This window comes from Oncorhynchus keta, chromosome 19, assembly GCF_023373465.1.
Source record: "Oncorhynchus keta strain PuntledgeMale-10-30-2019 chromosome 19, Oket_V2, whole genome shotgun sequence".
In the NCBI taxonomy this organism is placed as follows: Eukaryota; Metazoa; Chordata; class Actinopteri; order Salmoniformes; family Salmonidae; genus Oncorhynchus; species Oncorhynchus keta.
In genome coordinates this window covers 54,019,781-54,043,649 of record NC_068439.1, presented here as the reverse complement: position 1 = coordinate 54,043,649, position 23,869 = coordinate 54,019,781, and the positions used below count along the sequence as shown (strand labels likewise).

The 23,869-nt window shown below is 43.2% G+C and overlaps 2 protein-coding genes across 2 annotated transcripts; both read left to right on the top strand.

Moving 5' to 3' along the window:
• Positions 1-49: 49 nt before the first annotated feature.
• On the top strand, positions 50-11,961 carry LOC118398487 (phospholipase DDHD1). The gene is made up of 13 exons (XM_035793868.2): positions 50-1,043; positions 1,270-1,473; positions 1,868-1,996; positions 2,304-2,451; positions 2,783-2,892; positions 3,234-3,340; positions 3,727-3,986; positions 6,740-6,818; positions 6,929-7,078; positions 7,338-7,402; positions 7,681-7,862; positions 8,622-8,873; positions 9,599-11,961. Exons 1-13 carry the CDS (start codon positions 251-253, stop codon positions 9,781-9,783), a joined length of 2,664 nt encoding a protein of 887 aa, XP_035649761.2. The 5' UTR covers positions 50-250; the 3' UTR covers positions 9,784-11,961.
• Positions 11,962-13,111: 1,150 nt separating this feature from the next.
• On the top strand, positions 13,112-19,628 carry LOC118398486 (syntaxin-binding protein 6-like). The gene is made up of 7 exons (XM_035793866.2): positions 13,112-13,267; positions 13,826-14,013; positions 15,252-15,382; positions 15,489-15,846; positions 16,168-16,266; positions 16,949-17,118; positions 17,477-19,628. The coding sequence occupies exons 2-7, from the start codon at positions 13,860-13,862 to the stop codon at positions 17,498-17,500; spliced, it is 936 nt and encodes a 311-aa protein (XP_035649759.1). The 5' UTR covers positions 13,112-13,267; positions 13,826-13,859; the 3' UTR covers positions 17,501-19,628.
• Positions 19,629-23,869: the final 4,241 nt, after the last annotated feature.

Here is a 23,869-nt window from a genome sequence, read left to right as displayed (position 1 = left end):
TGAATAGTAGGATATCTATCAGCAATTTCAAAAAGTCTCCAATTTGGTAGCCTGTATCTGGGTAATGAGTGGATGAACCGGCTCAAAGATGGTGGCATTTACAATAATCAAGGAGGAGGTTTGGAAACCGTTAGTCCTGGACCTATGACTGTCAATCAAAGGTCAACAAGAGGCGCAGAAATAAATACATTTGAGAACGTAGGCCATATTGTTTTTTAGGGAACAAGCTGTTGATTTTTTTTGTCAAGTGATGAGCAATTTTAAGGACATTAAGCCGACTACCCGTCGACTGAGCTCGGATAATAATTCCGTGAGCAGCAATGACTGGGATATGGCCAATGATGTGTTTGTGTCCTGCTACGAGGAACCGATGGGAGAGACTATACACGGGGAGATGGACTCGGTCCAGTCCGGCTTGGAAATGCACTTGCCTCCACTGTTGCTAGGCGATCACCGTTTATCTCAAGACGGCATGATATTGGGCCTAGTGGAGGAAACTTACTCGGGCTATCACTCTCTCCCCGACTCAGGGACAGGCTATTTGAACATCACAAACGACCTGAAGTACACCGAAAGTGATGGGAGTGTGACTACAAAGAAGCGGAACCGCTCCAACAGTTCCAGACACCGCGGGGAGGTCGTTACCGAGCTGGGACCCGAGGAAGTGCGATGGTTCTACAAAGAGGACAAGAAAACCTGGAAGCCATTTGTTGGACACGACTCTTTGAAAATTGAAGTAATTTACCGCAAATTATGTGAACTAAACCCCTGCAAGGTGAAATGTCGCAATCATGCCACCGAACCAGAGAACCCCAGTGGGTCAGCCACGGGGTCCGAGGCCCAACCGGAGGATGTGGCGGAGGGGGGAGCTGTTCAGGCGGATCCGGCAACAGGAGAAGGGGAAGGTGGAGGGGAGGGAGGATACGAGACGGATGACATCGACCTGGATTCCATAAGTGTCAACGTTGAGGCTGTTTGCGTCAGAGGGGGTCTCTATGAAGTGGATGTCAAAGAGAAAGAATGTTACCCCGTCTACTGGAACCGTGAGTAGCCTATTCTTATCACTATAGATGTTTCTCGCTCTCATGCTATTTTGTCGTGTTAATCCTGGTTTTATCACACTGATGCCATTCCTATTCAATAAGCATGTCATAACAGTCCTACATCTGTCCGAGCATAGAGCAAATTTAGCCTACTGCTCATTCAATACCTGCTCATTCAATACAGATGGACCGACATGACCATACATCGCAACCCCTTTGTCCACAGAGCAGGACCGTATTCCTGTGATGAGGGGCCAGTGGTTCATCGACGGCACGTGGCTTCCTCTGGAGGAGGACGAGAGTGACCTCATCGAGCTGGAGCACCTGGCCCGTTTTCGTGGCCACCAGATGAGGGAGAGCTACGAGACTGCCACCGAGGTGGTGACCACCGCAGTGGACAGCAAGGACTGTAAAGTGGATGGACTCAATGGCAAGTGGGACGGGGGCGTGCCATGTGGGGCGTCTGGCGTGACAGTGTTGATGAAGGGTGTATTGTGTCACATTCTATGTGAATGATATAGATGAACAACACACACCGGTTCTGGGCCCAAAAACAAACACTTTGAATAAGGAAAGAAAATAACGTGACTAGAACTTCGCACATGGCTACCGCAGAAAACAAAAACAAGCGATTCTTATTGGACAATTTCATATCTGGACAATTTTCTTTCGTTTTATTACCTACTGAACACGGCCCTTGATTGAGTGCATGCAAGCGGTGTATGGAAGTGGGATTTCTACAAAAGTCACTGGAGACTTAATTCACATTAACGGAAGGAAGTTATTAGGTCTATGTTAATTAATTTCCCTCTTGATTCATACAGCGATCCACAGTTTGAAACTGAGCCGAAGCCATGTGGACTGGCACAGTGTGGACGAGGTGTATCTCTACAGTGATGCCACCACCTCCAAGATCGCACGCACTGTCACCCAGAGACTGGGCTTCTCCAAAGGTTTGTATCCCCACTGAGGTGAAGTAAGAATCCTCTGTGTTTCACTGCCTACAACGAGGTGTATAACATCTAACTTAAAACCTGCAGGTACAATTGTGCACCTATGGTTATAATGCATTATAAGCCTTGTCATAAGCATGTATTTTTTTCCATCTCATAATGATCCTGAGTAAAAACATCAATTTTGACAGAAAGAACTAGCAATCTTTTGTGGGATTTGCTCAAATACTGTGTTTCTGTACTGTATAAAACTACATTTACAGTGTTCTGTATAATAACTGGTATAATTCCCCTGTGTCCTCCCCAGCTGGCAGTAGTGGGACGCGTCTCCATCGGGGCTATGTGGAGGAGGCAGCGCCCGAAGACACACCGCCCGAAACAACACACATTGTCTTTGTGGTGCATGGGATTGGCCAGAAGATGGATGAGGGCCGCATCATCAGGAACACAAGCATGTGAGTTACAGGAACAATGAACTCTGTTATCATACTGTATAAAACCCTATCAGAACCTGCCATAGAGTTTTATACAATCTCATATGTTTATAATCTAGTATTATTGTACGGAAAGCGAGCAGAGTGGGAGAAAGGATACCAACGATTGGACCTGGAAGATTCAATCTAAAGCTGTCTGTTTATGATCACTTATTCACAGCTATGTTGTGTAATACTAATGCGCTCATAAAGCTTCATGAAGAGGGTATTCCTAGAATATATGACCAAACATTCTTGGTAGTGTAACGTTTTGTTTATGCGCATCTGCCTCTGTGCCTTTACTCGTCTACAGGATGAGGGACGCTGCTAGGAAGATGGAGGAGAAGCATTTCTCCGATCGTTCCACAGAGCATGTGGAGTTCCTTCCTGTGGAGTGGAGGTCCAAACTGTGCCTGGATGGAGGTATGTCTGGCCAGTTTGGCCACACCTACTTTGTGACCTATTGAAAACCTGAGTGGTCGAGAAACGTTGTCGCCAATAAACCTCATGGTAGCATAGATGGAGAGTCCGGTTTTTATCGTATGTGTATCTTTTTCTTGTCTTGTCTCTCTTGCAATGAGACAGACCTGTATACATAAAGGTGAAATAAAATATCCCTTTAAGTAGTAACATCAGCTATTAGTGTGTATAGATAGGTCATTTTGCTTGTAGTCCCACTGTTTGACATACTGGATGGACTGAAATGTCTTTGAAGGTGACTTGGTGCGTGTGTGTGTGTGTGTGTGGTTGTGTGATGGTCGCAGACACCGTGGACTCCATCACTCCAGACAAAGTTCGAGGACTCAGAGACATGCTCAACAGCAGCGCTATGGACATCATGTACTACACCAGCCCTCTGTACAGAGACGAGGTGAGACTCTCTTAATTAATGGCACTCATTAACATTCCAAATAAATTACCATAAATCCTATGAGCCCCTCCTCCCCATGTTTGGTGCCACCAGCCACCGCTGGTCTGTATGTCTGTAGAGTAGACAACTATAGGGGCCCACTGGTCACTGTGAGTCAAATAAACATACAGTAGACATATGATAGTGTCCACTTTCGCATGCCATGTGTCTAGACACACACACACACACACACACACACACACACACACACACACACACACACACCTGTCTGCAGGTCCCATGCATATTTTACCACATACACGCACACACTCAATCTCAAATTCTAATATCTACCAATTTGCAGTTGCAGCCACAAATGTAATTCATCATGCTTCGTGTGTCTGTAGATCACTAGGGGTCTAACTCAGGAGCTGAATCGTCTATACACACTCTTCTGCATGCGGAACCCCGAGTTTGAGGAGAGTGGCAAGGTGTCCATCGTGTCCCACTCCCTGGGTTGTGTCATAACCTTCGACATCATGACAGGCTGGGACCCCGTACGCTTCCATCATGAAGAACTATCGCCGGACCCAAAAGAGATGCAAGAGTGCTGGTCAAGCTATCAGGAACATCACCTACAAGAGGAGCTGAGACTCACACGACTCAGGTAGGTAGACACTCAATAGCCAGGGTCAGGCTCTAATTTCCCCTCCCCCCAAAAAAATATTATTTTGTTTTGTCATTGTTGTTTGGAACCCACTGCCCGCAAGTCGTCGTCAAGTTTGCCACCCCCCAACCCGTCCGTTGGTTGTGCCTGTTGAGCTGCCGTGTACGGAGCTCGTGCGCTCCCGGTATCCAAACATGCATGGCTTGAGAGATGCGATCCCAGGTCAAGTGTTTGTAGCTAGCTACCTAGTTTATATATCAACCGTACTGCCAACAGTATCACCCCCACCCCAGGCTTGACTCGTTGCACAAGGGATGCTGGGCGTGCTTTGGCAGGACACGCTGGTTACCCTGTGTGTCTTGATAGGACCCAGGCCATACCCCCTCTTTATAGAGCCCCACAGAGGTGTCATATAATACCCATAAAACCTAACCGTCAAATGCAAATGGTTCCAATCATTTTTCCACCATTCATTTTTCCCACAGGGGATTTTAGATACACTTAAAGTAAGGGCTGTGTTTTGTGTAGGCTTACCCTGGTGTGACACTTTGATAACCATGTAAATCTCTCGGACAAGGTGACTTTTATCTATATATTCGTCTCTATTTACGCTCAGATTCGAAAATGCTAATTAGCATCAAAGTAGACATCATGCAAGACTACAAATCCCTGCAAGCACGTCATCTTTAGCTGGCACCTTTGCTAAACGTGTAAATGTAAAGGAATTTAGACAATTTATTCATTACTCCAGTTAGCTAACATTAGATAGTTAATCTAGAGATTCTTACCTTTGCCTCGATTCAGCAGTCTCGTCCAGATCATCATGGCATTTTTCGTTCTTTATGATAGCCAGCAGCTAATTAGCATTTCATTTGTTGGGTGTAAAATACAAGCAAATATATTGATAAACGCCACGTTGTCCAAGACAGATTTAGACGGTTATTAAAACGTCACGCCATAGTAAGCTCACACGAAACACAGACCCATTATTTTGTGTTTCTGAAATCCCCTGTGGGGAAAATGTATGGTGGAAAAACGATTGGACCCATTTCTCTGTTTGACCATTAGGTTTTATGGATATTATGATTCATACTGTTGTACTCTATGGTGTTGTTAACGTGTTTGTTGTCTTTGTAAAATAATTCATTTGAAATAGTACAAAAAACAACATGTACTGCCAAAGCAGCATAAAATTGTATGAACACTTGTTAACACTTGCTTTAGCCTATATCATCATCAATATTTGGTCTGGTTGGCTGATAGCCGCAGCAGATAGAGGCAGAAAGACATGAAGAGGTAAATCACAATCAGCTAACTTGTAGATTTACATCAGTCATCAACATCAATGATCACCCGATTTTCCAGATGACATTCATGTCTTTAAGAGGGAATGTAACTAGCTTGCTTACAATTTGTGATGATGAGAGAGTGTGTTTTAGAAATAAATAGGCCTTTGCCGAGATACACTATCTATACAATTTATTTTTTAAGAATATGGACACCCATTCAAATGAGTGGATTCGGCTATTTCAGCCACACCCGTTGCTGACAGGTATATCAAATCGAGCACACAGCCACGCAATCTCTATAGACATACTTTGGCAGTAGAACGGCCTTCCTGACGAGCTCAGTGGCTTTCAACGTGGCACCGCCATAGAGTGCCACCTTTCCAGAAACTCAGTTCGGAAAATTTCTGCCCTGTTAGAGCTGCCCCGGTCAACTGTAAGTGCTGTTATTGTGAAGTCTAGGAGCAACAATGGCACAGCCGCGAAGTGGTACGCCGGACAAGCTCACAGAACGGGACCACCGAGTGCTGAAGTGCGTAGGGTGTTAAAAAAAAACATCTGTTCTTGGTTGCAACATTCACTACTGAGTTCCAAACTGCCTCTGGAAGCAACGTCAGAACCAAGAACTGTTCGTCGGGAGCTTCATGAAATAGGTTTCCATGGCCGAGCAGTCGCACACAAGCCTAAGATCACCATGCGCAATGCCAAAGTTTGGTGGAGGAGGAATAATGATCTGGGGATGTTTTTCATGTTTTGGGCTTGGCCCTTTAGTTCCAGTGAAGGGAAATCTTAACGCTACAGTATACAATGACATTCTAGACAATTCTGTGCTTCCAACTTTGTGGCAACAGTTTGGGGAAGGCCTTTTCCCGTTTCAGCATGACAATGCCCCCGTGCACAAATTGAGGTCCATACAGAAATGGTTTGTTGAGAACGGTGTGGAAGAACTTTGGGATGAATTGGAACACCGACTGCGAGCCACACCCGACATCAGTGTCCGACCTCACTAATGCTCTTGCGGCTGAATAGAAGCAAGACCCCACAGCAATGTTCCAACATCTAGTGTAAAGCCTTCCCAGAAGAGTGGAGGCTGTTACAGCGGCAAAGGGGGACCAACTCCATATTAATGCCCATGATTTTGGAATAAGATGTTCGATGAGCAGGTGTTCACATACTTTTAGTCATGTAGTGTATGAATTCTGAAAGAATTTTTATTTAATAAATGTTTTTATCTCCCTGAAATGTCTGTTCACGGAAATGCATTAGGCACCAAACAGGGGGAAAAAACTGGCTCAAACAGGGAAGGATTACTTCAACTTTCCAACTCATTTTCTGTAGGATTTTTTTTTGCTACGGTGTTTCCTGTTGAATACGACCCAGATCCCACCGCCATTTGTCCCCAGTGTTGAATGTTTATGTTTCATTTACGGTTGTGTGATAATATTGGTGTTGCATTCATGTCTAAAGGTTACGGGATTTGGAAAATCAGTTTGCTGGTTTGCAATCCCCATCATCTGAAGGCTCTTCTTCAGCCTTGAAATTTAAGGTGACAAATTCCATATTTCATTCCTTCTAATTGTTATGACAGATAGATTGAGCCATGGATTTAACCGCGGTTCCCCTCTGATTTTCTCTGTGCCTTTTATTTTGTTATAGGTGGAGAACTTCTTTTGCATGGGTTCTCCCCTGGCCGTGTTCTTGGCGTTGCGAGGGATCCGACCGGGGAACAACGTGACCCAGGATCACATCTTACCCAAATCCATCTGCCAACGTCTCTTCAACGTCTTTCATCCTACCGACCCTGTGGTGAGCCAACCAACTGAACCAGACAGTAGAGTCATTCAGTCATGCAGTCAGTCACTGATGGTAAAGGATTGGAAGGGAAAGGGGCTCAGGAAGGGCTTTGGTAGGGGTGGAAACATACCTGCTGTTTCCGTTTGTGCTTCCAGAGCCAAATCAAGTGGCTGGCTAGATAGTGTACGTACGATTTGGTTTTGGGTTCCGGTTCCGAGATTGCTGATGGCATCATGGAAGTGCTTAATGATGCCTATGGCTGTATTTTCAGGCGTACCGATTGGAGCCCCTAATCTTAAAGAACTACAGTAACATTTCACCTGTCCAAATACACTGGTGAGTAGTGGATTTAGTATTTTATTTTGAGTGGAATAGATCACAGTCAGTACACGCACACACACACACACACACACACACACACACACACACACACACACACACACACACACACACACACACACACACACACACACACACACACACACACACACACACACACACACATATATATTGGGACAGCACAGAATCGGCAGCAGAGCAGCACCCCTTGGAGCAGTTTTGTATGAATCAGTGTTTGTGAATGACATGTATTGTATTGTGACCGGGATCTACAGGTATAACACAAGTAGTCCGACTCCGTACGACCAGATCCGTCCCACGCTTCTCAACCCTGCACTGAAGGAAAGTGCATCTGTCTCGGACACAGAGAGCCTCCCTAGCCCCTGTACCTCCCCCCCTCAGGCCCGAAGACACTACGGAGAGTCCATTACGAACTTGGGGAAAGCCAGTATTATGGGTGAGAGAGAGCATGAGTGACGGGGGGAGGAAGGGAGAGACATAGGGACTTTCAGTGGTGGATTCTTCATTTTTATCTCCTTGCTTTTTAGACTTTGCTCTTTGTTTATCTTGTTGGTGTTTTTTACTTTGGTCTTTCCTGAAATTGGCTTATTTTGTTATTTTATAGTAGAGAGAGTGGGCTGTTTGGCTTTAGTCAAGGACAGACCTATGCATTAAGATTTATATATGTGTGTGTGTGTGTGTGTGTGTGTGTGTGTGTGTGTGTGTGTGTGTGTGTGTGTGTGTGTGTGTGTGTGTGTGTGTGTGTGTGTGTGTGTGTGTGTGTGTGTAAAAAAACAAATATTCTGTGGAAATACCACATTTTTGCTCGCTGAAACAAGTAGATTGCATAGCTGATGTAGCAGCAAGCCAAGCACAGAACCACTGTCCAGAAAACCCAGCCTCAACAAATCAATGGAGAGCCATTAAGTTTTGTCACAGGGATTGACACTATAGAACCTATGAATAAAGGATTTCCTTCATTCATGATTAGATAATATTTTTACAGAACACTTTGCAGTATAGGACCAAGTCTAATGCAATTGTGTAAATCAATGGGTGTGATAGGTACAGTATAAATGTTCCCTTGTTTTCCTGCCTATATCTGTGAGAAGTTAGTAGACTTATGTGTTGTCCTGTGCTGTGCCATGTGATCGTGAGTGTGTGCATGTGTGCTTGTCTGTCTTTGAGTTTCGCTGTGTGCTCTCTGTCTCGGCAGGCGCGGCAAGTCTCGGCAAAGGCATCGGCGGGATCTTCTTCTCCCGCTTCTCGCGCTCAAGTGGTCACGTGGGCGGCGTGGAGGAGGAGCCTTCCGACTCGGAGGGCGGGGTCTTGGAGGTGGATAATGCCGTGTCAGGGGAGGAGGGCGTGGCTGCCGAGTTAGTGGAGAAGTTAGCGGTAGTCGAGGAGACGAGAGAAATAGAGCACTCCATGTCTCGTTCCACCTCGGCTATCCTGGACAACACCACATGTACGTATCCCTATACCAGATCTATTCAACCGAAGCATCTACCTTAGTGCTCCCCACAGACCTGGATCAATTATGCATTGCAAATATTTTATACGAAATTGTTGAGGTGTTCTTGATTTAGCTTGTCAGGCACAATCAATCAGTCAGTCAAATGTGTCTGTAAAGCACAAGGTGCTTTTACAGTAACCCGGCCATAGACCCAAGCAAAGGCAGAAGCAAGAGCACGGTGGCCAGGAAAAACTAATTGGAAGGAAGAAATCTATAAACTCTGCCCTGTAGTACATTTCCAAAAGGTATTCTTTGGCTGTACCCCTAGGGGAACTCTTTTTGGTTCCAGGTAGAACTATTGTGGGTTCCATGTACAACCCTCTGTGGAAAGGGTTCTACCTGGAACCTAAATAGGTTATTCAAAGGGTTATTCTATGGGGGGGACAGCCCAAGAACCAAACCGGTGTCATAACCAAAAGTGCAAACTCATGCTAGGCAGGCTAAATCAAGCACATCGTAATTATTTTTAAGTATATGAAAAAGGTATTGGACCCTACTCCTTCATATTGTTTTCGAAAGCCAGCAGTGAATTTTACTACGCACTATATGCCCTTTTGACAGAGGTTTCCCTATTGCGTTTTGTAACAGCTTTGTCCCCGTATCTATGGCTAGTATTTAAAGTGTGTGTTTTGTGTGTGTGTTTGTTGTGAAACTCTTTGTCTTTCTGTGTGTTACAGTGGAGTTGGAGAGGCGTATTGACTTTGAACTGCGAGAGGGCATGGTGGAGAGCCGCTATTGGTCGGCGGTGACCTCTCACACTGCCTATTGGTGTTCACACGACGTGGCACTGTTTCTTCTCACTTTCATGTACAGACAGGAGTATCCCACTCAGCTCTCTGAGGATAACCCAGAGTTATCCTAACCCACAGCCAACACACACGCAAACACACCCACTTGATCTTGCAACCAGACCGAGGAGACATGTCTGTGTGTCAGAGACCACTCCACAGCCTGTGGTCAGCTGGTGGTGATCTCGTCAGAGACCGTTCCCTTTACCCTACGGGTTCTAATAGTGACTGTTCCTCTAATGCTCCCAATGCTGTCAATTCATCCACCCTGTGGGTTTATTGCATACCGTCTCCCCTCCAAAGCACCCACCAACCCCAATTAAGACTGTTCCTCTTTCCTGTGACCGTAAATGATGACTGTGTCTCTTGGACTGTGTTGGTGTCGGACACAGCTCTGACTCGGTAGCCATGGCTCAAGCCTAACCTCTCTCAACTCTGAGCATCAACACTCATTCAGATGTTTAGCCTGTTGAGAGAGTTACATTCAAATCCATCCATTCATGGTCTGAATGCCTCAGAGAAGCACACTGATACCCGTTCAATTGCATCGTTTGATTTCAACCCGTCAGGTCGATCAAAGTGGATTGTTATGGAAGGGTTGAAGTAGCCAGACGGAACACTGCACTCACCATTGTTTTATTCGTTCAGTTTAACCTGGCTAGGGTTAAAGCCAAATGAATGATGATGACATTGGATGGAGCATACTTAGACTAAATGAAATGCAGCTCTATATACTAACTGTACTGGTTGCGACGATGCGTGGAGTCGCCAAATTATGTTTACACTAACTGACTAACTGCAAGACTAGGCTGAAAGATACTAATGTTGGATACACAACTTTAGCAAAGTTGCCAAATACATTTTTTGTTTAGCTCTCTCTTATAACAGTGGCAGGTTCGGTCGGTTTTGCTGGTCCATAGGAAGGCCGCCGAATTGCTTTGTTCCTATTGTGAATGGTCTTGATCGAAAAGAGCACTCCATTTGTAATACTAACACTGACATGTTGCACATATACGGTAGCTTTACATTTTTCCGGCACTTTCTAGTCAGGCAACGAACAGAGATACGACATATCGGTAAAACAACAGTAAAACACACACATGAAGGACTCAAAATGTTTCATGTGCATCCATTGAACTGAAACAGAGTAGCAGTAGAGAAGTGTGCAGAGTACACTCCTTACAATTCTAACACTTTTATTTAAATCAATAACTATTCGGGCCAAAATGAAAAGGAAGCATGATGTGCAGTATGAACGTAGACGGGGATGAATATGCTCTGCTTAACATTGTCTTACTAGTAGTGGGGGATTGTAGCATGCCACGTTGAAAGTCACCTGGAGGGTTCCTCTATGATTTTTTTAAAGTAAAAAAAACAACAAATGTATTACACTAACACCGAGTGACATCACTCAAATTGGATCTCTGCCATAATCAAGGATCAATCAAGCCTGCCATCAGGAAGTTTTTTTTATTTTTATGTTTGGTGTCATGTATTTTGTACACAGTATGTGTTAAGAGTATGCCTTTTTGCCGTCTTGTGAATGTTTGCTGTTTAAGTTCTCCTCAGATGTGTTTGAGTCCATCCCTTGTTAAGTCATACTGTCAGATTCCTAGGTATGCTCCTGTGTCATCCCGTTGCGTCTCGGCTTACAAATGCCTGATTCACACTATATGGCCGAGCGGAACTGTACTGTGCAGGCACAGGTATTTTCTTTTCACTTTGTCCTTTCTAGCGTCACTCCAGCAACTATGGTGTATACGTAACCAGGCCAGTTCCAATACAGCTTGATTAAGTTTGGCTCAAGTCGTGTGAAAAGAGGATTTAGAGGATTTTGTTTGCGCTTCACTCCTTGGTTTTGCATATCCTTGTTTCCATGTCACACTGTCACTGTTACACTCAAACATAGCAAGCTGATACCTCCTTCTTCCTTATGTTACAACTTACCCATTCATGTGCCATAATGTGTAACTGACATAGATGTCTTCTCTTAATTGTGCATAGAGTTGTCATTCGAGGCTAAATGTACCGTACCCTAAGGGCATTGAATTGTGATTGATTGTGTTGTGGGTAGTCCATTCTTCAGCTATACTCCCATTTGCCTTGCACTAGAGGACATGTTTCCACTTACTGCCCAATCCACTGTCATGCTCATTGCTCACTCTTTTTAACCTGTGTTTTGTTCAAATTAATGACGTAATGCTTAACCTTGGTAACCCTTTTGTTATACATTAAAATGTATCTCTACAGCTGTCTGTCTGTGGTCTCAGTTTATTCGTATGTGCTCATGAACAAAGACAAGACAGCCCGTCGGTCATTCCACCAATTAGGTGCCTTTTGAGTAGTGTAACTTCACCTAATTTTAACATTCTGTCAAAAAGAGCACATGTTCATACCTAACAAAAAACAGATGGCTTTCTCATCTGAAGAGGTTAAATAAGTATAAATACTTCAGTAAGTGCCAAATAAAGTAACAAGGTTGACCGTAACAGTGTTGACGACTTCATCTTAAATCAGCCATAAATCTCCCGTGACGGGGAATGGAAGCTTGTTGTGTGCAACAGGGAGGGGCAATCGAATGCAAGCTTGACAATTTTTATATTTATTGTGAAAACATTTCAAGCGTGTCTATGGGTAGGAGGGTTGACGTGTTATGCTCGCCCCTTTTAAGTTTTCAACCACAAAACACCAGAAAACGGGGAAAAAGAATAGAACCAGCTCACTATGATTTGACTATTTGATGTTCAATGTGTCTTCAGATCTTTTATTTTTAAGGAGTAGTTTCACCATGTTAAAACGAGAGTTCAGGTCACATGACAGGTTTGTACTTAAAATGAGGGACAGTTGATTTTTTATTTTATTTTTACCTTAAAATTCATCACTAATCACATGAAATACATAATGATCTTCAGAAATGACTTTGTCAAAACAACAAAATAACTAGAGCTTTGTAATGATGCTGAAAACTTCTGAGACATTTTGGAGGAATCACAGAGGGACATTTTGTCACGTTCGTCTTTATTCATATAAAAAAATCTGATTTATTGAATTTTCCATGTTGTCACTCAATGTAATATAACAGGCTTTTAAAATAAAATATTTGCGCACAATTTCTACTTAAAATATTAAAGGGATGCAAAAGGCTCTCATTTCGTGGTTCAATCCCAATATCTACGCTTTGTAAAGTAGTTTCATGTCCAATGAAGTTTTTACAGTACTGAAAGAGTACAAACATTTTTTTAATCAATATGTTCCAGATATTTGCAACCTGCAAATAATAAAGATAATTATGTTAAACCAAGATTCATATTTATATGTATTAAAATGTATTGTAATGAGATGCAACTCAACAGTACACATTTCCCACGTGACTTCTAACTTGCTCAAATGGGATGGCGTCCCAGACAGATTCGCCTTCTCCGCAAGGCATGCTGTTGTTGTGTGACAAAACAATACCGCTATAAGGCGTTGGAATAGTTTGGTGAGCATTACTGCAGCGTCCCTGTAGCTTCCCTGTTTCTGCGTCTCGAAGGAGTTAGGGGTAAAACAACAAAACAGGTATTGTAAACTATTATTTCTGCTCTCTTGCAAATTGTTCTGAAGGCCACCATGGATAATTTTTATTGCAAATCATTTTGCAACGATTCATTTAATTCACTCCGGTCAAGTAAAATAGATCCACAACTGATTTAAACGATCTGCCACTTTTAGAGGTGTAACGTTCACCACTTTAGTAGTTAGAAATAACCCTCAAAGGGTCCTTGATGATTAATGATTGTCTATATATGGCACACGGGAAATCAAGATTACATTAATGAATATGTATATCAATGATTCATTCACTTCTCACTTACTCCCCTGCTACTCTCCCTATGGACCCCCCCAAAAAAAGGATACTTACCCTGCCCCCACCCACCAATGGACTTTTATCATTGCTACACTTGTAAATGTGTAATATATATTTTAATTATTGTCTCGTTCACTTCTCTTTGACCTGCACTGTTGGCGCTCGGGGGCATAAGAATTTCACTGTACACTGCAATTACATCTGTGACTCTGTGCATGTGACTACTAAACGAATCTAATCCTCAGTCTCACTGTCTACTATCTTCATAGATCACTCATCAAATCTCCTCCACCCAGTCCCACCATGAATATCCAGTCCGCTATCAACAGGGCAGTGTTTGCTCCCCGGGATGAGCGGATGCTAGTGGCTGTGGAGGTGAAGAGGAGAAAAAGGAAAAGGGTCCCCTTTCTGCCCACTGGAGGCAAGGGAGAATACATGACATACATCTGTTTGTCAGGTAACACCTATGTTTTTTTTTTATGCATACAACAACATGACTACATCTGCATTCAGCATTTGTTTTGTTGGATTTTTTTTTTTTATGTCTCAGGGTAGGTGGTGATCTAAGGTGAGTTTGACCTTTTAAGGATGCACTATGCAGAAATGGTCATATAAATAAGTTTATTTAACAACAAGCAAGTGTAGAGAATAGCACTAACAGTTAAACTGCTGTGTAATATATTTTCCATTGCCAAAAATATAGTATTTTCTGCTGTTTTGAAACTGGTTAATAAAACCGAAAGTAAAAGTCTCTCAAGCGAAACTTAAGAACATCTAGCATAGAAATGACGCACATAGAACAGATCTACAGCTTTTAAGACTGGCTTTCAATAAGAATGACAGATCTATAACTCACCTTTCTATGTGCATTTGGTCAGGTAGCCCAAAAAGTTACATATTGCAGCTTTAAATCATAATGAATAAGAGGGGAGAGACCTGATCCAGACGAGCAGTCCTACATTGAGACTCGCTGTGAATACGGGCCCGGGTATACTGAGATGACCGGTTGATAGATCAGTGTGACTTACAGTTCACTGTCCTGTTGCTACTCTGTAGTCCTGCTATGTACAACTCTCTTGTTCAGTAGGTTATTGAAAATCTGTGTTTTAACTGTCTCATAGTGGCATTGTCTGAACAGAAGGATGCAGAGTTATTCATCGCGTTGCAAGAACGACATTGTGCTGCTGGTAATCTAAGATCTTTGCATCTGACACTGTCAGAGGACATGGATCCTAAAATTGAGCAGGAAGGGTCATTCACAGATATTTAGCTGTGTTCAGTGTCATCTGTCGCTATTGTTACTGTGATGAAGTCACCCAGATCCATGGTCATTCACTGGCCCTACCCAAACACCACTGATGGCTGGCTGGGTGTCCTCAGCTGGCACTGCCGTCCCCCCCCATTACAAAACCCACATATTGTGTGAACAAGAGAAACCACTGAAGAAGAATAAGCATTGGTGGTCTGTTTTCTGATCTGTCATGGCGACTGATCGCTAATGCCTTCTGTGTTGGGTGAATTTGTTCACAATGAAACACATATCCATTACCGGATAGCCAGTCTTTTATCAAGTGTCTTTTAATCTTGATTCTAGTAGGGAGTACATTTACATCCTCTGTGGGTGTTATGACGTGTGCTTGCTTACCTTTCAGTATTGGCATATTTGTAAATCCTTGACTCCTCTCAATTCCCCAGTGACCAATAAGAGGCCAGCTCAGCTCCTCATCACCAAAGTCAAGCAGTTTGGAGGCTCCGCCCCCTTCACCAGAAGGTCACAGTGGGCCGTGGAGCAGCTTCGCCAGGTCAACGGCATCAACCCCAACAAGGTGACATCACCACCAGTATACATGCCTATTGGCTGGGATGTTTAGACTACTATTCCCCCTACTGTCCTGTGACCTATACTGTATCCCTCCTGTGTGTCTCCCTCAGGACTGCCCAGAGTTTGACCTGGTGTTCGACAACGCCTTTGACCAATGGGTGGCCAGCTCAGCGCCAGAGAAGTGCATCTTCATCCAGATCATGTACCACGCCTGTCAGACCTATTGGGAAGGCAAGGAGGGGGTCCCTGGTAGCCCAGCCGGGGACCAGCAGAAGGGGCAAAGAGGTCAAGGGGGCCAGGGTAGCCCAGGGGGCCAGGGTAGCCCAGGGGCCCAAAGGGGCCAGGGTAGCCCAGGGGCCCAAGTGGGCCAGATAGGAGGACCAGTGGCCCAGGCTAGACGGAAGAGCACCGTGGGTCCCAGGCCCCATCATACTGAGTTTGTCAACTGTCAGTCCAAACTCACAGGAGGTAAGGGAGTGTTTGAAGGCTAAGCCCAGTCTATCAACAGTCGGTCCCAATTCACTTCCTTCTCCTTGGTCCTAACCCTTCCATGTTTTCAAATCGAAGTGCTAGTGGAAGGGTTAGGGAGTGAATTTGGGTCATATGTGAGTGTGAATTGTTCTGGAACCACTGGGTCAACCCTAGGAGTGGCTTGTCTTATCATCTCATAATATGGCAGTGACTCCCAATATCATGTTTGATTCTGTAGTTTCTATTTGCCTATTTTGATCATGGTTATAATACAGCTATTATCAGATTCCACTATTTGTGTCATTGTCATTCTAACAGATGCCTGCAAAATGAATCTGGTCCTGTACCGTTGCAAGGTCTTTTTCAATCGCATGAAGAAGGTGATGGTTTCAAACCAAAGCCGTTCTCAGGCTGGAGGTAAGTGAGTCAAAAACATGCCAAATAACCCCTAATACTCACTGGGTAGCAACACAATCTTTGCAGAGATGTCAAAAGGCATGTGGTGATGACCTTAGTAGGCCTGTGGCTGTGTCTGTTCTATTCTCATGGATTCCTAATCCTCTCTCAGGAGATGGATGGGTTTGGTCTATTGTCTTCTGTTACACCTCTCCTCTGCAGTAGAGAATGGCTCTTCTATGAGGTTGTGCCTAGATGAGTGGTGACTTTGTGTCCAAACCTCCTGCTAAAAAACAAAGGCTGGCCTTGAGTCTCCGGGGCAGGGAGACTGAGAAGGAACGCGGCTCCCCATTGAACCCGCTGACAGGGGGGTTGTCATGTGTAGCACTGGGAGAGGTGCCAGGCGGTAGCAGGGCCTAGAGACAGAGAGCGACAGCAAATGTTGCTGTCTTTGTCCTAAGCTGACCAGTCCAGGGCTTGTATCCACAAAGCGTCTCAGTGTAGGAGTGCATTTTAATAATGAATATTATTATATGAACAGATCCTAGATCAGCACTCCTTCTCTGACCCTTTCACCCATGAATATACTGAACTCATGCCTTGGCTGTTTTATAATTGTTAATTATCACTGAACAGGATTTGTTTGCAGTCTTCTGAGTATCCTATCTGATGCACTATTCTCTGTCCCTGTGTTGTGGAGCAGGTCCAAGAGCAGGACCCAGTGGGCAGCGCCCTCCAGGGGGCAGTATGGGTAGTGTAGTCCAGAGGGCCAGCCAGGCCCTGCAGGAGCGTGGGGAGAGACTAGGCCGGGCCGAGGACAAGACTGTGGACCTAATGCACAAAGCCCAGCAGTTTGCAGACACTGCTCACAAGGTGTGACATTGTTGAATGTAAATAGTATAGACACACATGCTAACACACACACAGATTCAGCATGTGGGTAAAAGTTTGACTCCACCCCCTGAGTTTGGTCCACTTTGGTCCCACTTTTATTATGAAGTGTGCATCATTCCACACTATGGCTATCCTGCTGTGTACGTTGACTTTGTTCAGAACGTTTACCCACTGAGAAAGCCAGCAGAGCTACAGTCAACCTCATCAACCAACAAAAAAATCACGCCCCTAGAATGCCCTCCCAAGTGGCCCATCGAAGTGAAAAAAATACGTTTTTATTTTTATTTAATAGGAAATGATCTAGAATGTGTAAATTATGATTTTCTTTCTCCTCTAGTTGGCTCTGAAGTATTCAAACTAGAGGCATATCTTCCTGTGGAACCGCTCCTGGAGTCTTTGGCCCTAATTTACTTGTTAATTCTATGTAAAAACATGTTTACTAATCTTTGACTGACTTGCAACTAATGGACTAATGTTGGACTGAGTTGAAACTAAGTGGTCACACTGCAATTTCTTTGTGAAGAGTCCTGTCCAGTACTGGGTTATTGCGCTTGCTATTAGGACTTAGACTGTGGACAAGCAACTGTCACTTGTGTCAGAAGGACTTTAAAATGTTTACAGGTGGGGAGGACGGCCCAGTTATGGACCCCCCCCAGGATTAAAGAATGACCTTTCACCTCTGTGGATTACATGATGGTGTCCTTTCGTGGGATAGATAGTTTGTACACTGGATGGCAATGTAGTGTCACAATGCTCCCACTGTTTGAGTGTACATGTCTTCCCTGCTTCAGTAGCCTCTTCTCTGATAACAAGGATTTTAGATTGTATTGATGAACTTTTGTGTTGTGCGGTTTTAGGTATCTTAATATAGATTCATGAATTCACACAGTGAACCGCTGACAAGTGAAGTTGAGAACCTACGTGTCTCCACAATGAATGCATTTTTTTTTTTTTTTTTTTTTTTTTTTTGCTCATTGTAAAATTATTGATCATTTTATGACTGAATAGGCACACACAAAGAGCAGCCTGTGAGTATTGGCACGAACCGATGCAACTCAGATTGCAAATTAATTCCTGGTGTTATTTTCCTTTTTTTTTTTATATCTGCGTTGTTGGGAAGGGCCTGTAAGGAAGCATTTCACTGTTAGTCTACACCTGTTTACGAAGTATGTGACGTAACCATTTTGTAGATTTTTATTTAATTTTTTACAAATTGCATTTTCATTTAATGTTTGACTGGCATTGTATGCATAAGTGTGGCTCTTAAGGTTATTGCCTTCATGGTTGTCAGAGCAGGGGAACAAGGAACACCTGGTGAATTTTTTTTTTTATTTTTTTTTTTCTTTGCATGATTTTGTAATGGTCTTGATTTCTTTGTTCTTTCTAAAGTGGAATATGCACTCATTTGCTTTCAGTTTTTTTCCATGCTCAATTCCTCCAGTGCCCTTTCCCTGCTTAGTCACCAATCACTGTTCCAAATTCTAGTTAATATGTTCCTATTTGATCCTTGCTCTTGTCTTTGTCTAATCGTGTTTGATGAATTAATCCCCTGAATTGTCAATGTCTTGTCACGTATGTCATCTGTTTTTGTCTCTTGTGCCATAGCTACATGTATGCTGGTTCCATGTGAAAATATTTGAGTGTAGCAGTTGGAATGGTGGGTTCATGTATGTAGACCAGGTCTCTTCTAGGTGAGGTCATAGGTAAGGTATTTAGTGTTGACGTGTGACGGTAAATCACGTCCACCCAGCCGGCTCAGTGCTGTAGCAAATTGATCCTGGGGACGACGTTGGTGTAATGAAGTTTCTGAGTAACACTGTATAGATACCGTGGAGTTGGCTAGTGATGAGGTGACTGGTAGAGATGGGATGGTTCAGTTGGTTAGTGATGAGGGTTCGTTAGGATGAAGGTGTAGTTGTTGAAGGTCTAGCTAAATGCTGTTTTGATGCCCAGTGATAATGTTTTTATTCTGCACACTACACACTTTTCGGATGGAGTTTTCCTTTAAACTCTTATCTTTTGGTATTTTTTTCATTAGTCCATTGACAGTTTCAATATTTTTGCTTGACCCTCCTTTATGCTAAACGTCTCCCAGAAAGTGAGAGGGTCGTCTTACCTCTGTCTTCAGAGTACTCCTATTAGAATGACGCTTATTCTGTCGGCTCGCTGTCAGGAGTGGAATCCAGAGGCCACTTGTCGTAACTGCATGTTTTCTGTTACTGCTGTGGCAAAATGTGGGTTAGAATCTGAATGAATTGTCCAAGAAGAGTGCCTTACTACCTTTTTTTTTTTGTATAGCCTGATCGTGGAGTTAAACCCTGTACTCACATGTTTTATTGTTCCTAGAAATGCAGAGTATTTAACATTGCCTTATACTACAGAGCTTCAAGTACTGTTTTACGTGTAAGTGAGATTTCTTGTACTGTCTTTAATGAGAAGAGCAATGACCTTAACACTCCTTTTTGAGCCAATAAATGAAACTCATCTGATGATCTCTGTCTTCATTGTGATAGTGTCTCACGTGTCCCTGGACAGAGGTACAGGTACTTTGGTTTGCCCCATTTCCCAACAGTAGAGGGTGCTCAAACCGCAGTCAAATCCCATCCACCGCACCATCACAAATGATGTCGTTACTTAAGGTTATTCTTTGAACGTGTACTTATTCTTGCGTGGACAATGCAACACATTTGACTGTTCATACTGATAATGTAGGCGATAGCCTATGGTCAGGCTTGTTTTGTTAGGAATATTTTAGATCTGTCAAATTTCTCAGTCACCAGTGATTGTTCAGTCGAAGGAAATTAAGCTTAAAAGAACTGGGATCATTGTTTTGGGATCATAAGCTTTACTGCCCACGTGTTCAATCTGGTCATAACTCTGTCAAACCACTCTCCAAACCAATAAACTATTCTCCAAAAAATTGGAAAATGTAGCTTATGCAATATCTGTATTTTCATATTGTATATCCAGGTGGCTTGGTGTGCATCTATGGATCTGAGAACTCATTTCTATTCTTTCTGGAGAATACAGTACTTAACGTTGATGCAAACTGCTATGATGCAACAAATGTAATGCAGGAGGGATTTTTTTATTTCTAATTAAGGGCTTTTATATAAATGACGTTGCTTTTGAGTCACCTAAACAGACACACTGAGATGACTGGGATAAAATGATTGAATTCATTGTATGTGGTGTGCTACTGAATTTACAATTAAATGAACTACTTAGCTCCCGCTTTTGTACCATAGATGTATTTTACGATTTACTCATTTAGTACCATTACCATAGTTGCAATTTGGTACCATATACTGTATTTAATCTACGATTCAGTTCTTATGTACCAGAGATGTCATTTAGAATTGACTCATTTAGGACCATTAGATAAATTCTGATATTCAAATCAGTAACATTGTGGCTAATATGTTTAACATTCATGGTCACAACAGGAATTGTCAAGTGTGTCGTATCGACAAAATATATATTTCCTGATGCCTAAAGTAGATGTATCAGCAAGAAGGGTCGGCCGTGACTTTTGTGGCCTTGGAGCCGCAGTGACGTTGCATCAATCCCATATTGATCCTACTTGTCTTTTCCTCCTTGGATGTTAACATGGCACTGACCCTCAGTTTAAGTCTGACTTAAGTGTGGCTTAACTCTGACTCCGACCGCTGTGTCAGTGTCATGAGTCACGACTATTGGCCAGGCACACAGGGGTTGTGTACATTTGGGTAAGCTGTGGCAAAAATGTTTTTCAATGGAAAACCAAAATAAGCAGCTCTAATCGAATACGTTTTGGTAGTCCCTCCCTGTTTCAGTCCGTTTTCTTCTTTTTGATGCTTAATAAAGCTGACCTGGGAGAGCATTTATGTTTTGAATAGCTTTTGGCGATATTGTCATCACTATTTAACTGCTACAGTAATTAATGTATTTTAATAATGTATTGTTAGTCAGAACCGGATGTCCTTATCCAGTGTACCACAGGGTGGCACTACTGTGCAAATTCTCATTGTATTGGTCGCATACACATGTATAGCAGATGTTATTGCGGGTATAGTGAAATGCTTGTGTTCCTAACTCCAACAGTGCAGTAATATATAACAATACACAATACACAAATCTAAAAGTAAATGGAATTAATACATCTATAAATATTAGGATGAGCAGAGTCCGGATTTTGTATATGTATATATGTACAGTATAATGTCAGACATTATGGACAGCATGTGGATAGAATATATAGTGTATTCAGACCCTTCAACGTTTTCCACATTTTGTTACGTTACAGCCTTATTCTAAAATTGATTAAATAATAATGTGGAATCTATGACAAATGCATAAAAATGTTTTTAGAAATGTTTGCAAATGTATAAAAATGTAAAAACAGAAATACCTTATTTACATAAGTATTCAGACCCTTAGCTATGAAACTCGAAATTGAGCTCAGGTGTATCCTGTTTCCATTGATCACCCTTGAGGTGTTTCTACAACTTGATTGGAGTCCAACTGTTTAATTCAATTGATTGGACATGATTTGGAAAGGCACACACCTGTCTATATATGGTCCCATAGTTGGCAGTGTGTGGCTGAGCAAAAACCAAGCCATAAGGTCAAAGGAATTGTCCATAGAGCTCAGAGAGAGGATTGTGTCGAGGCACAGATTTGGAGAAGAGTATCAAATAATTTCTGCAGCAGTGAAGGTCCCCAAGAACACAGTGGCCTCCATCATTCTTAAATGGAAGAATTGTTGAACCACCAAGTCTCAGCCAAACTGAGGAATCGAGGGAGAAGTGCCTTGGTCAGGGATGTAACCAAGAACCCGACGGTTCCTCTGTGGAGCAGGGAGAACCTTCCAGAAGGTCAACAATCTCTGCAGGATTCCACCAATCAGGCCTTCATGGTAGAGTGACCAGACGGAAGCCACTCCTCAGTAAAAGGCACATGACAGTCCGCTTGGAGTTTGCCAAAAGGCACCTCTGAACATGAGAAACAAGATTATTTGGTCTGATGAAACCAAGATCGAACTCTTTGGTCTGAATGCCAAGCGTCACGTCTGGAGGAAACCTGGCACTATCTCTACAAGAAGCATGTTGGTGGCAGCATCATGTTGTGGGGATGTTTTTCAGCGGCAGGGACTGGGAGGCTAGTCAAGATCTAGGGAAAGATGAACGGAGCAAAGTAAAGAGAGATCCTTGATGAAAACCTACTCCAGAGTGCTCAGGACCTCAGACGGGGCTACGGTTCACCTTCCAACAGGACAATGACCCGAAGCACATAGCCAAGACAACACAGGTGTGGCTTTCGGACAAGTCTCTGCTCTGAATATCCTTGAGTGGCCCAGCCTGAACATGGGCTTGAACCCTATCAAACATATCTGGAAATAGCTCTGCAGCGACGCTCCCCATCCAACTTGACAGAGCTTGAGAGGATCTGCAGGGAAGAATGTGAGAAACTCCCCAAATACAGGTGTGCCAAGCTTGTAGCATCATACCCAAGAAGATTTGAGGCTGTAATCGCTGCCAAAGGTGCTTCAACAAAGTACTGAGTGAATGGTCTGTATACATTATGTAAATGGGATATTATTATTTTTTTAATTTTTTTTTATACATTTGCAAAAACTTCCCAAAACTGTTTTTGCTTTGTCATTATAGGGTATTGTGTGTAGATTGATGAGGAAGATAAAACAAAACAATCTAATCCATTTTAGAATAAGGCTGTAACGTATCAAAATGTGGAAAAAGTTAATTATGGGGTCTGAATACTTTCCGAATGCATTGTATATCTGAAGAATACGTGGAAAGAATATGATATGTACAGCAATAGTTGAATTGGATGGCCTTGGCTATAATACAGTATATACATATGAAGTGGGTAAAACAATATGTGAACATTATTAAAGTGACCAATGTTCCATGAATATGTACATAGGGCAGAAGCCGCTACAGTGCAGGGATGAGTAACCGGCTAGTGACAGTGACTAAGCTCAGCGCAGCGTGCTGGGTGGAGGCAGGCTAGCGATGGCGACTTAATAACAGTCTGATGGCCTTGAGATAAAAGCTGTTTTTCACTCTCTCGGTCCCAACTTTGATGCACCTGTACTGACCTCGCCTTCTGGATGATAGTGGGGTGAACAGGCCGTGGCTCGGGTGGCTGAGGTCCTTGATGATCTTCTTGGCCTTCCTGTGACACCGGGTGCTGTAGATGTCCTGAAGGGCAGGCAGTGTGCTCCCGGTGATGCGCTGGGCTGACCGCACTAACCCCTTGCGGACGGTGCAGTTGCCATGGTGCAGTGGTGAAGGTGTAGTCGAGAGATGTTTTAACGGTGTTTACACTACGAAATGTTCAAAGTCAAATGAAATGAAACACCCTCAGTTCCACATATTACTGTAGTGTAAAGCCACACATTTGTCACATCTCCTACACCACCTCCGTAGGTAGTTTGCGAAACTCGCCCTGGACTTGTCCCTTCCGAGCAGAAGAACGTCAACTCAATTGTCTCCTGAAGCGAAATATACCTACAGTAATAATCTTAATAGCAGAGCATTTTCCTTACTGGAGACTTAATCCCAGCACAAGAGAATTGAAGTTGAATCTTTATAATCTCTTTTGGCTGAGATGGTCCATCCACCTGCTTTCTATGAAGGCCGTCTGGCTAGACAACATTTGAAGAAGTCACTCTCTCTGTGTTGGTTGAAATAGGTAATAAACTCTTAATCTCTCACATACATCAATG